At 50.4% G+C, this 12,754-nt stretch overlaps 1 protein-coding gene across 4 annotated transcripts; it reads right to left on the reverse strand.

Moving 5' to 3' along the window:
• Positions 1 to 862: 862 nt before the first annotated feature.
• On the reverse strand, positions 863 to 10,909 carry Rab3d (RAB3D, member RAS oncogene family). 4 transcript variants are annotated; one of them, XM_087560239.1, is made up of 5 exons: positions 10,782 to 10,909; positions 8,491 to 8,754; positions 7,915 to 8,033; positions 7,699 to 7,823; positions 863 to 3,305 (listed from the first exon to the last, which is right to left on the reverse strand). In XM_087560239.1, the coding sequence occupies exons 2-5, from the start codon at positions 8,716 to 8,718 to the stop codon at positions 3,118 to 3,120; spliced, it is 660 nt and encodes a 219-aa protein (XP_087416365.1). In that variant the 5' UTR covers positions 8,719 to 8,754; positions 10,782 to 10,909; the 3' UTR covers positions 863 to 3,117.
• Positions 10,910 to 12,754: the final 1,845 nt, after the last annotated feature.

Raw genomic sequence — 12,754 nt, forward strand, 5'->3', positions numbered from 1 at the left:
CTATCTTCACAAATTGAAACTTTCTGGAGCCAAGGTAGTGGCCGGGGCCTAGCTAGAGACACCCCTAAATCTGCTGAGGACTCTGCACCACAAACAACAGTTGGCTTTGCAGTGAACTTAAGCAATATACAGGCATAATGGCTTCCTTTATGGCTTCCTTTATTTTATTACATTGAGAAAAAAAAAAGTATACATTCTTTCCTGGACTGGACAATGGGGAGTTTAGGCAGCACCAGACCAGAGTTGACTCAGTCTTGTTTCAGAATTGCTAGCAGGGAGCCAGGAGCAGAATCATCACTTGGAAACAGAGGCCAGGATGAGGCCAAGCCCAGTTGGTAAAATGTTTGCCTAGCATGCAGGAAGTCCTGGGCTCCATCCATATCCCTGCGTCAAACAGTGTGTGGTGCAGCCTATAATTCCACTACGTAGGAGACAGAAATGTCAGCCGGACATAAGGATGTATGCCTCTAATCCCAGCACTAGGGAGGCACAAGCAGATGGATCTTGGTGAGTTCAAGGCCAGCCTGGTCTATATGATGAGACCCACAGACAAGAACAAGAAAAAACAAAAACCAAACCTAAAAATCCCAGACCGTCAGACCACTGCTGCCATGGTCATTCCTCCCCGGGGGACACAGGGATAAGGTGCTGGAGGCTGGCTACTCCTGGGCCTTTTCCTGCAGAGCAGAAGCATTCCTGTCTATAAACTCAACAGGCTCCCGTCCTTCTTGGCCATCTGCCCAGACCACAGCCTCTGTTCACTTAATGACCCCCTCACCCATCCTTGGTAAGACCTAATGGAAGAATCGACAAGTTCAGATCACCCTTCATTGGAGGAAGAAATAACAAAGTTTCCACATTATTCAGTTTTCACAAAAGGTTTTTTTGTTTGACATTGACTGCACACACCTATGCTCGCCATAATGTGTGTGAAGGTGAGAGGGTGGCTTAAATCCTGAGATCTAACTCAGGTCATCGGGCTTGGTGGCAAGTGTCTTCAGATGAGCCATTCTGCCAGCCAAATCCCCAGTTGTAAGAAAACCACAAGGTGGTTTCCTCTGTTGGTATTCAGAGTAGAACCGAGAGAGCCTCATCAATCCACAGGAAGCTGAGACTAAGTCCAATGATCCAGTCAGAGGTGATTTAGTTGACTCAAATTGATAGGACGAGCTTTAGCTAACTAAGGGCAGGCTCTCCACCACTGTGCTTGGGAACTTGGGAGCAATGGACTGACTGGTCCACAGAATCTTTGACAGGTCTTTCTTTTCTTCTGTGACAGTCTCTTACAGCTCCAGGCTGGCCTCAAACATCCTAGATAGTAATCAAAGGTGACCCCAAACTTCCCATCCTCCTGCCTCTACTAGGATGACATCCCTGGACCATGTGCCTAGTTTGTGTGGTGCTGGGCCTTCAAGACAGGACCCTGTGCAAAATAGTAGGCAGATGCTGGCAAGTGGGCTGGTTCCAGCCTAGTTGCATTCTCTCTCTCTCTCTCTCTCTCTCTCTCTCTCTCTCTCTCTCTCTCTCTCTCTTGTTTTTCAAAACAGGTTTTCTCTTTTGTCCCAGATGTTCTGGAACTTGCTCTGTAGACCAGGCTACCCTCAAACTCTGCCTCCAAAGTGCTGGGATCAAACATTTCCTCCACCATACCCAGCATGTTGTGGAACCTTAAGAACATAATTTTCATTGTTTTGACTATTTAATGATAAAGCAACATAAAAAAAAATGACTCTTTCCTCCCAGTAGTCAGACGCCCTCACTTTGTATGAAGACAGCCACTGGCAGGCCTAGAAACACATCTGGACCTGAAGCAGGCACCGTAGGTCGTACGCACCCCAGGAAGAGGCTGTGCTCAGTAGGGCTGCAGAATGATTTTGGCTCTGGGGACTGAAGGAGGACACACTGATACAGAATCAGGGGTATGTGACTCTGAGCGACCGACTGTCACCTGGACCAAGCATGTCAGATGGCGTTTAGGGGAGTTTGGTCGGTGAGTCAAAAGACTTCCTAGCTGGAGTGAGTCGAGTATCCTAGGGGCTAAGTCTCAAGCTTTGTAGAGACATCAATCACACCCGAAGCCCATCCCTAACTCACAGGAGGGCCTGTTGCTCCCATGATGTACAAACAAAAACACTGGGTTGCCCACTGATGCCTTCTCCCCAATCCTTCCCCACAACCCCAGTGTCCCTGGGCCAACTGATGGTGACAATGATGCCAACGCTGGGTCTATACATGAGTCCTCGGGTGGAGAAGCCCAAATCCTGCCATGAGAAACCGACTAGCAAGGGCACGCCCTCTGTGGGTTGCTTTCTTCACTTCCGTTTCTACACAGGATGTAAGGTTTGCAAAACTCTTGCTTAAAACACGGGACAGATGGGGACCTGGCTGGGCAGCCTCAGTTCCCTGGCTCTGAGGTAAACTGACAGAAAGCTGTACTGTAAAGGGTGAGGCAATTCTCAGCCTCCATGGATAGGGCCCTGAATAATCCAAAATTTAATTCTGGGAGTGGCATGGATTCAGGAGAAGCTTGGAAGGCACTTTGGAGAGTCCCGGGTGTCAGGGGCTCTGACTCTATCCCTCTATAACGGGAAAGCAGGCTTTCCAGTCGATGCCAGAGAGGCAGAGATGGAGATGGCAGATCTGCCTGTATCCTTGGCAGCGGCCAGTTCATAGGCAGATTTCAAGGCCAAACTGGTGGACCTGAGATGGAGAGGCTACCAGGACTAAGTTGGACAGCGACCCACACCAGGTGACATCTTCAGCCAACAACAGAGGAGTAGATCACACACCTGGGAAATGGTTCTGAGGCGGAAGGCATGGGACATCCTTCCATCGTCAGGAAAGGCCATGGCACCTACAGCTACCTCCATTGAATGCCTGTGTGGGTGTGCCAACCCCAGACAATGCTGAGCAGAGCCCCGGGGCGTGGGCTCTAACCAGGACTGTCTGAGCATTCTGACATGGAGAGAAAGGGAGCTGAACTTGTGCAAGAGGAGGGGTACGTGGACCAGAGGCAAGGGGGTGCCCTGAGCTTTGAGACAGTCCCCATAGCTCACACCTTGGCCGCTGCCCATGAAGAGGCAAGAAGGACAGGTGTGGGGAGGTCAAGGGCCGAACCTAACAGCCGCAGCTGCTCGGCTGAGGGGGTGGGGTATCCCCGAGGGCTGGGCCTTTCCCATTGCTGCCTGGGCTGGAGCTGGGTTCCAGGGACTCATTCATCTTGTCACAGATGATATCCACCAGGCGCTCGAACACCTGCTTCACGTTGATGTTCTCCTTGGCGCTGGCCTCGAAGAACTCAAAACCTGGATGGGAAGAAGGTGGGGACAGTTTGCACAGTCATGTCAGACCCCAGGGACTGGACCTAGAAAGTGGAGTTGTTCAAACCCGCATTCTAAGTTCACTCCTGCCTGATCTGATGTGTGTGTGGGGGAAGGGTGCACATGTGTGTTGGTGCACATGTGTGTTTTTGTGGGCACACATGTGTGTGAATGCATATATGTGTGTACATGTGTGGATGCATGTTTGTGTGTGCATGTGTGTGGCAGGTTCACATGAGTGTTGATGCACATGTGTGTTGATGCACATGTGTATGGGATGCAATGTATGTACACACGTGTGTTGATGCACATGTGTAAGGTACACACATGTTTGTATGAGTGCATGAGTGTGTGAGTGTATGGATGCACATATGTATGGGTGCACATATGTGTGAGTGCACATGTAGAGGGTGCTTATGTATGTATGCACGTGTGCGGGGTGTGTGTATGGGTACACATGTGTGTGGGGTACACATGTGTGCATGCATATGTGTATGTGGGTGGGTACACATGTGTGTATGTGGATGCACATGCATGTGGATGAACATGTGAGGTGCACATGTGTGTGCACGTTGTGTATGCACATGTGTGCATGCACATGTGGGGTACACATGTATGTGTGGCTGAACATGTGTGCATGGGTGTGTCCCTCGATGACATCACTGTTTTTCCAAGTCAGGGTCTCTCAATGACTTAAAACTCACCAAGCAGGCTTGGCTGGCTTGCCCAAAGCTCCTTGGGATGACGTGTACACCGCCAGGTCGGATTGTTTGAATATAGACTCTAGGGTCTTTCCTAGCCTCTGTCAACCTTTTTAAAGTTCTGAGAAAAATTTCACTGTGTAGCAATGTTGAAATAGTTCATAGAGTCTCCAACTCAGCAATCCTCCTGCCTCTGCTGTCAGAGTGCAGTGATTACAGGTTATACCACCATGCCCAGTTAAGAGTCTTCAGAAGACAGACAGATGGCTCAGTGGTAAAGGTATTTGTTACCAAGTCTGGTGATGATTTGAGTTTAATCTCCAAAATTTACAAGACCTCCACAGGGGTGGGTGTGTGTGTGTGTGTGTGTGTGTGTGTGAGAGAGAGAGAGAGAGAGAGAGAGAGAGAGAGAGAGAGAGAGAGAGAGAGAGAGAAATAATGGAGGATGACAGATGAACCATCAAGAGCACTGGATGTTCTTCCGGAGAACCTGGGTTCGATTCCTGGCACCTGTGTAGCACCTCACAACCATCTGTAACTGCAGCTTTGGGGGACCTGACTCTGCAGTACATGAGGCACTGACATACATGCAGGCAAAGCGCCCACACACATTTAAAAAGAGAGGCCAGGGGCTGGGGATTTAGCTCAGTGGTAGAGCGCTTACCTAGGAAGTGCAAGGCCCTGGGTTCGGTCCCCAGCTCCGAAAAAAAAGAACCAAAAAAAAAAAAAAAAAAAAAAAAAGAGAGGCCAGGCAGTGCTGCTACACACCTTTGATCCCAGCATTCACGAGGCAGAGGCAGGTGGATCTCTGTGAGTTCAAGGCCAGCCTGGTCTACAGAGCCGGTTCTAGGACAGCGAGGGCTACCCCAAGAAACACTGTCTCTAAACCTGCCCCCAGCAGTGAAGTGGAGATAACTGTATTTAAAGCAGTGTTGTGGGGGCCAGGGAGATGATGCCCAGATGGTAAAGAGCTTGCCTCGCAAGAATGAGAGCCTGGGCTCAGATCCCCGGTACCTGGTACATGGAACATGCATAAGGCCCTGGGTTTGACCTCCAGACCTGGGATCAACAAAGAGAGACTCAGTGAGATAGCTCAGCCCACAAAAGCACTTGTCTGGGTTCAAGCCCTGGAACACACAGGGAAGGCAAAATGCTACTCCTGAAGTTGTCCTTTGCACATGCACTGAGCTGTACACTAATAATAGATAACTTTTAAAGGGACATAAAAATTAAATTAGTACATTTTCAATATGATGGTGTGTGTGTGTGTGTGTGTGTGTGGTGTGTGTGTGTGTGTGTGTGTGTGTGTGTGTGTGTGTCTAGGCATAATGGCACACACTCGTAATCCCAGGACTCATAAGGCTGAGACAGGAGAATGTTGAAAGCTCAGAGCCAGCCTGGGCTATATTGAGGCCATCTCTCAACCCCCAGCTCAGAAAGGACATATTGTAAAGCTGGAGCTGGAGGGAAAAAAGATGCTCAGTGTGAGAAAGTCCGTCTGATTTCTAGAATTAAGTGTAACCCTGGTTAGGTGAGTGTATGCTTCCCACTTTATAGTCATCTCTGCTACTAGAGTGGACCAGCCAAGGAGGGCGTGATTCTTCCTGGAGCTCTTGGTCCCTGATATAAAACCCGTATGGAGGAGGCATTGGGCATTGTTCAGTGCAGGAGTGGAGACCAGGGCAAGACAGATTCTCTACCAGGGAGCCAGCCCCTCACTGGGCAATTGGAGACAGAGGCTCTCTCTACCCCGGAGCCATGCCCCCAGCCCCTCGCTGGGCAACTCTGGGCAGGTGTTCTACTGCTAAGCTGCAGCCCTGAGTAAATGCTCAGAAGCCACTCACCAAGTGACTGAATGGTGACTATTATGGGGTGTATGAATCAGCTCTTACGTACCTGGTAAAATCTGTGTTGCTCTACTGTCTTCCCAGGTAAATTTGGTGTCTTATTATCAACGTGCCAACCTCCCCTCACATCCGCATTCTTCATATTTCTTTTGTAACAGTTTTGGGATTTTTTTTTTTTTGAAGAGAGCCTCACTATTGTAGCTTTGCCTGATCTAGAACTTGCAATGCAGCCCAGGATAGCCTTGAACCTCTGCCTTCTAAGTGTCTTTTCTTTGGTTCTAACAAGGTCTCACAGAGCCCCATGTGGCCTGGACTATGTAGCTGAGGTTGACTTTGAACCTGATCCTCCCTCCTGCTTCTGCCTCTGCTTCCTGAGTGCCGGGATGAGAAGTACATACCACAATACCTTGTTAGCTGCCACACAGGTGCTGGGAATTGAACCTACGTCTTTTGCAAGAACAGAAAAAGTTCTAACTGCTGAGCCATCTCTCCAGCCCTTGTTTCTCTGCTTAAGAGAATGTCTCGGTATGTATCCTGGGGTCAACCTCAGGGCAATTTCATCGCAAGTTCCTGCAACATGGAACCGTGATGTAGAATTTAGGAGAGACCCACTACACTCGGAGGTTCACAGGCAAATCCTACAACAAATGAATTAGGGGGAAGCCTGCAGTCCCAGCGATCTGAGGATCATGAGGTCAAAGTTCAGCCTGGGCTAGTGAGGCTGTCCAAATAAACAAACAAACAAATAAATAAATAAACAAACAAACAAACAAACAAATAAATAAATAAATAAAAGCCTGGGTTGGTGGTGTTGCTCAGTGATAGGGTGCCTGCTTAAGATACCCTGGGTTCAGCTCTTCAAACCAACCAACCAACCAACCAACCAACCAAACAAACAAACAAACAAACCCAAAAAAGCAGAATCACAGAATCACTTCACTCCTGTTTCAGAGAGCATAGAAAATAGGTACTAGATGCTGGGTGTGTAAGTACACACCTTGAATCCCAGCATTTCGGAGGCAGAGGCAAGTGGGTCCCGTGTGATGTCGAGGCTAGCCTTACCTACATGACTGAGTTTTGTGCCAACAAGGATTACATGTTGCCTCAAAACAACAACAAAAAATAAAAACCATGGTATATTAATACTTATTATAGAAATGAAGAAAAAATGAGAAGAGGTCACCAGGGTCAAGGTACTGGGTTCCTAGGACAGGGCATGTATTCCCCCATGTGAGAGAACATGGCTGATGTATGGGCATGTTTGTGGGTTATCTTGGATTGTGTGTTTGGTGTATGTGCACATTTGTGTGCAGGTATGAGTCTCTACTGGAGGCAGAAAGGACATCAGGGGGTCTGCTCTCTCACACTGTCACACATTCCATTGAGAAAGGATCTCTCACAGTACCTAAAGCTACCAGGGCAACCAGTAAGTACCAGTGATCCTCATCCCAGTGCTGGGGTTATAGGCATGAAGGGGTGTGTGTGTGTGTGTGTGTGTGTGTGTGTGTGTGTGTGTATGTGTCTGTGTGTGTCTGTGTGTCTGTGTGTCTCTGTGTGTGTGTGTGTGTGTGTGTGTCTGTCTGTCTGTCTGTCTGTCTGTGTGTCCTTTCATGCGGGTGCTGGGGACTCTAAACCAGAGCCTCATGTTTGCACAACAAAAGCATTCTTACTCGATTACCCACTAAGCCATCTCCCCAGCCCCAACACATGGGAATCTCCCCCCCACCCCCGGCCAGATCCTCAGGTAACCACTGTGGGTCTGGGATTCAAGGGTAAAGACAAAGGTATGGAGCCAGGAGACCGGGCCTGTGGCTCAGGTTGGGCACTAACCAAGATCACCAGCGAGCCTCTGGCCATCCTCAGCAGATACGACCCGTTCATCCTCCAGGTCACACTTGTTCCCCACAAGGATGACCTGGGCGTTGTCCCAGGAATAGGTTTTAATCTGCGTAGCCCTGTGGAGTTGTGGACATCGAGAGTGCGGTTAGAGATCAGGAAGGGGAGAACAATGGCCCCGTGCCAGGTCAGCGGTTGGTCAATACTTACCAGTCCTGCACAGCTGTGAAGGACTCCTGGTTGGCGATGTCATACATCAGCAGGAAGCCCATGGCTCCACGGTAGTAGGCCGTGGTGATTGTCCGGTAGCGCTCCTGGCCTGCTGTGTCCTGGGCAAACAGCAGTCAGTCAGCTAGGTAGGGGTCACCTGCTCCCCACCTGACTCTGCAGGACCCTGAAAGGGACAGGTCTACTCTTGTGGCCCAGTGTGATGGGGAGATAGGGACCCACCCTCACAGTCCAATCTGATTGGAGGAAAACTGGTCTTCCCTCATGACCCAGTCTGAGGGGGAGACATGACCCTGAGTCTGGTAACCTCATGGGAGTCAAGATGGCTCCAAATTATTCCTTAATAGTCACTGGGACTTCAAACCAACATGTGCCTTCAGCCTACCTCATCCCTCCTTAGGATACCCAGGGGAGGTATGTTCCATACGCTGGTGGATTTCCCTCAGCGATAAAAGACGCCTCCCTGCCCCAAGCTATTCTCTGTGTCTGCTGGGAACTACTCGGGGTCTGATTTTCTACCGACTGCCCTCCCACTCCGTACAGGGCTGCTCAGCCCACCCAGATCTGCAGCTTGATCCTCTTGTCATGTCTGTAGACTGTCTTGACCTTGAAGTCAATGCCCACTGTGCTCACGAAGGCGGGGGTGAAGGAGTCATCGGCATAGCGGAACAGGAAGGAGGTCTTGCCTACGCTGCTGTTCCCGATCAAAAGCAGTTTGAACATGTAGTCAAAGTTCTGGTCGGCAGCGTCTCGTGGGCTGGCAGGGGGCTCACTAGCGGATGCCATCTTGGTGGGATCTGTTTGGAGGGGAGGCCAGAAATCCTACAGTGAAAGAGTGGACTCCGGTAAGGGGTGGGTCTGGGCCCATTGGTTATCTGAGATCAAACTCAGGTCATCAGGCTGGGCAGCAAGTGCCATTTCCTGCAAAGCCATCCCTAGCCCTAGTTTTATTTATTCTTAATTAATTTATTTATGGAGACAAGGTCTGACTACGGAGCCAGACTAGGGCTCCATATGTGACTAGGGTATGGGGTTGACAGGTATCTCCTCCACCTTGGGGCTGTAGTTAAAGGCAGCTGTAAACTGCCTGACCTGGGCTCTAAGACTCTAAGTCAGGTTGTCTGAAAGACCCGCTCTTAACAGCTGAGCATTCTCTCCACTCATTTTCTCCTTTTTTATTCTTTGAGAAAAGGTCTCACGTAGCTCAGGCTGGCCTCAAACTCCCCATGTGGTGGATCCCGGCCTCTGGAGTTGGGATTACAGCCGTGCACCACTGTGCCCTTCTTAATGATTCTTGTCACATTCACCAACAAACTTCTGCGAGTCCTTCTCTGCACCAGGCACTGGTCTCTGAAGAGACACAGCTGTGCATAAGACAGACCAATGCCACAGCGAGAGAGCTGTAGCTGCTGCTTAATCTTAACACAAAGGTGAAGCTGAGGCTGGGGATGACTTAGTAGAGCACTGAACTCAGGTTTCAGCCCCAGCACCCAGGACCAGGTGTGATGTGCACACCTGTAATTCCATCACTACAGAGTAGAGACAGAGAGTCTCAGGAGTTCAAAGCTATCCTGTGCCACATTGGAAGTTTGGTACCAAACTGGGGTGGGCTACATGAGAACCTGTCTCAAGAGAAAGAAAGGAAGGGAGGGAGGAAGGAAGGAAGAAAGGAAGACAGACAGACAGAAAAGAAAGAGAAAAGAAAAGAAAAGTTGAACCTTTATAGTAGAAAGTTCTGATCTTCTCCCTTCAGATGCAGGACCAGGTAACCGGTAAAAATTCAGGGCCAGTTGGGGGTCGGGGGCGTGGTGGCGAGGAAGTTGCACGGGCTCCAGGCTGGACTTTGCCCAGTGCAAGCAGCTGGTATAGCCAGGTGTGAGCTGGAGCTGGGGCGGAGGGGGGGGGTGACTGCCAACTAGACAGAGCCCCTTCCATCAGGGCCTGGATGTTGAATTTAGCTGGTGCCTGCCACTGGAGTGCCTGTTATGTCCTTTCCAAGTCCACTTTAACCCTTTCCCTGTCCCCCAGGGTAAAGGGAATTTCTAAAAATATAGCATAAGGTTTAAAGGCCCAGTTAGACTCCCAAGTGGGTACCTGCCATTTTATTTGTCAAAGAGGCTGGGCCTCCCTCTTGGCCAAAGCTGACTCACCCCAGCCATGGTCCACAAAGACAGGACTGAAATTCACCAAATCCAAGAGAATTTCCCTAGCCACTTAGTGATCATAAAACCCACCACCCTATATCCTGCTGTTTATATCTTCCCACACTCCAGCATGCTGTTTTATCCGAATCCAGGGTGCCCTTCCAAGCTCTCCCCCATCCCCCGCCCCCGCTTCACTTTCTCCAGCTGTCTAGCTTAGAGTCGCTCTCCGAAGCCCAAGCAAAAGTATTTCTCAACGGCCTTCGTTTTTTTCTCTTTCTCTGCCTGGTGCATTTCTAAGGAGAACACAACCAACCCCACCCTGTGTTCCGGGAGAACGGGTTTGAGGAGGGACTGCAAAGCGTCCGTCGGGCTGGGCCTCCAGGGTGGCCCCCGCCCCACCAAGGCTTCTCTTCCGGGCCATTTAAGGGTCCCCAGGCCCTCAAGGCTGGCATCCGAACTGTCACTGCACTGTGTGCACCAGCAAGTGCCTCCCCCATCACCATATGGAGCCCTCGCTCGCCCCTCGGCTGGGCTTCTCGCCCACCCCGCCACCGTTCACAGAGCTTGCGGGGTGCGGGGAACCCAGAAGAGCCAGCAGCACTCACTGGGGGTGTGGGACCCAGGCTCGCGCGGACCCCAGTTCAGCCCTGTCATAATGCACAGGCGAATCGGCCGGTTGGCTGGTGCACCCGCTCCTGGGCTCACCTCGGGTCCCGCCTCGCACACAAGGATCCGCCCACGAAGTTGCTATGGCCCGCACAGGGCTGCGACCCTCGCCCCACAGCTGCCGCTGCTGCCAGCACTGACACCCGGATCCCGCGCCGGCTCCGCCCAGGTGGCGGGGGCGAGGCCGCGGCAAGAGTCGGAGAGGTGCGCGGGTGGGGCCTAGAAGGGGCGGGGCGTCGTGAGAGTTGGCGCCCGGAGGTGGGCGTGGTCTTATGGGTGGGGGCACGGCCCGCGGAGCCAAGAGATGGGCGTGGCCTGTCGGTGACAGGATTGCTGCAAGAGTACTAGCGTTTTGGGCTAGCCTTGCAGGCGGAGGTGAGGTCTGGTAGGGGCGGGACCACCTCAAGAGGCGTCAGAGGCGGGCGGGGAATCGAGGGCGGTGGAACCTGGTAGTGTGGTGGGGGCAGGGATGCCTGGGTGCGGGGTAGTAGGGGTCAGAGAGTGCGACTGTATGGTCCTGAGCTAGTGCCCAGAGGAGCGGGAAGAGGTATTAAGTTCCATCATAGCCTAACTACAGGTAGAAAATATCGTCTAGGTACTGCATGGTTAAGAGGAAAACCTCAGCAGCTTGAGTTCTAGCCCCACATCCCACTTCTAGGACTGTGACTCCGGACATATTTAACCTCTCTCAACCTTAATTTTTCCATTTGCCGAGTGGTTCATAACAAGACTTGTGTAACCATGTTTTTATTTCTTTTAATTTTGGGGCTGGAGAGATGGCTCGGCGGTTAAAAGTACTTGTTCTTGCTGGGGATATGAATTTGAGTCTTAGCACTAAACACTGGCTCAAGAGGCTCTCATAACTCCAGTTCCTGGAGTCCTGACCCCTCCCCTTCTTACTTTATCAAGCTGCAAGAGCCCACGTGGTGCAGAGAGGCAGAGACAACACACTCGTGTAAAAAGACACTCGCGTAAAGGAAAATTTAAAAATCGAAAAAATAAAAATTCAGGTTTGCCTCAAACTATGTAGCCAAGAATAAATGTGAACTGATTGGCTCTACCTCCCAAGGTCTGGGATTGAAGCTGTACAAAACCATGCTGGTTTACAGGGTGCTAGAGATGGAGCCCAAGGCTTCTCATAGACTGAGCAGGCATTCTATCCCCCAGCCGGCTTTCTTTTCAGTGCTGGGGCTTCCTGAATCTTAGGCATACTCCCTCTCCCCTGTGGGAGTCTAAAGGGTGCTAGATCCTGCTGTTCAATACTCTTAAGAGCCCTTGGGAGTTAAACCATGTTTTAGAAATAAGGAAACTGAGGATTAAAGAAAGATAGATATTTGCCTGAGTCCACTTGTCAAGATTTGGAATTCAAAAAAATCAAAATGGGGGCTGGAGAGATGGCTCAGTGGTTAAGAGCACTGTCTGCTCTTCCTGAGGTCCTGAGTTCAACTCTCAGCAACCACATGGTGGCTCACAACCATCTATAATCAGGTCTGGTGCCCTCTTCTGGCCTGTAGTTGCATACATGCAGGCAGAAAGCTGTATGATGTATACATAATAAATAAATAAATGTTTAAAAAAAAATCAAAATGGACGAGGGGGTAAAGGCACTTGCCACTAAGCCCTGATGAGAGGAGAGGGTTCCAGGGAGAACCAACTCACACGGGTTGTCCTCTGACCTCCACACACTACAAACAATCAATTTGTATCTATTAGGGTGAAATGGTGTATACCTGTAACCCTAGTAACCTGGGAAGCTGAGCAGAAGGACTGCCATGAATTTGAGGCTAGCCTGGGCCACATAGTAAGTTTCAAATCGGATTGAATACACAGTAAGAACCTGTCTCAAAACAAAAATATAGAGACTGATATAGTAGCTACCACCTGTAATTTTGGCATATGAGAGGCCGAGGCAGGAGAATTCTTGAGTTTCAGGCCAACCTGGGTCACAGGATTCCAGGTTAGCCTGAGCTAGAGACTCTGCCTCAAAACACACACACACACACACACACACA

The sequence above is a fragment of the Rattus norvegicus genome, chromosome 8 (genome assembly GCF_021556685.1).
Source record: "Rattus norvegicus strain SHRSP/BbbUtx chromosome 8, alternate assembly SHRSP_T2T, whole genome shotgun sequence".
NCBI lineage: Eukaryota > Metazoa > Chordata > Mammalia > Rodentia > Muridae > Rattus > Rattus norvegicus.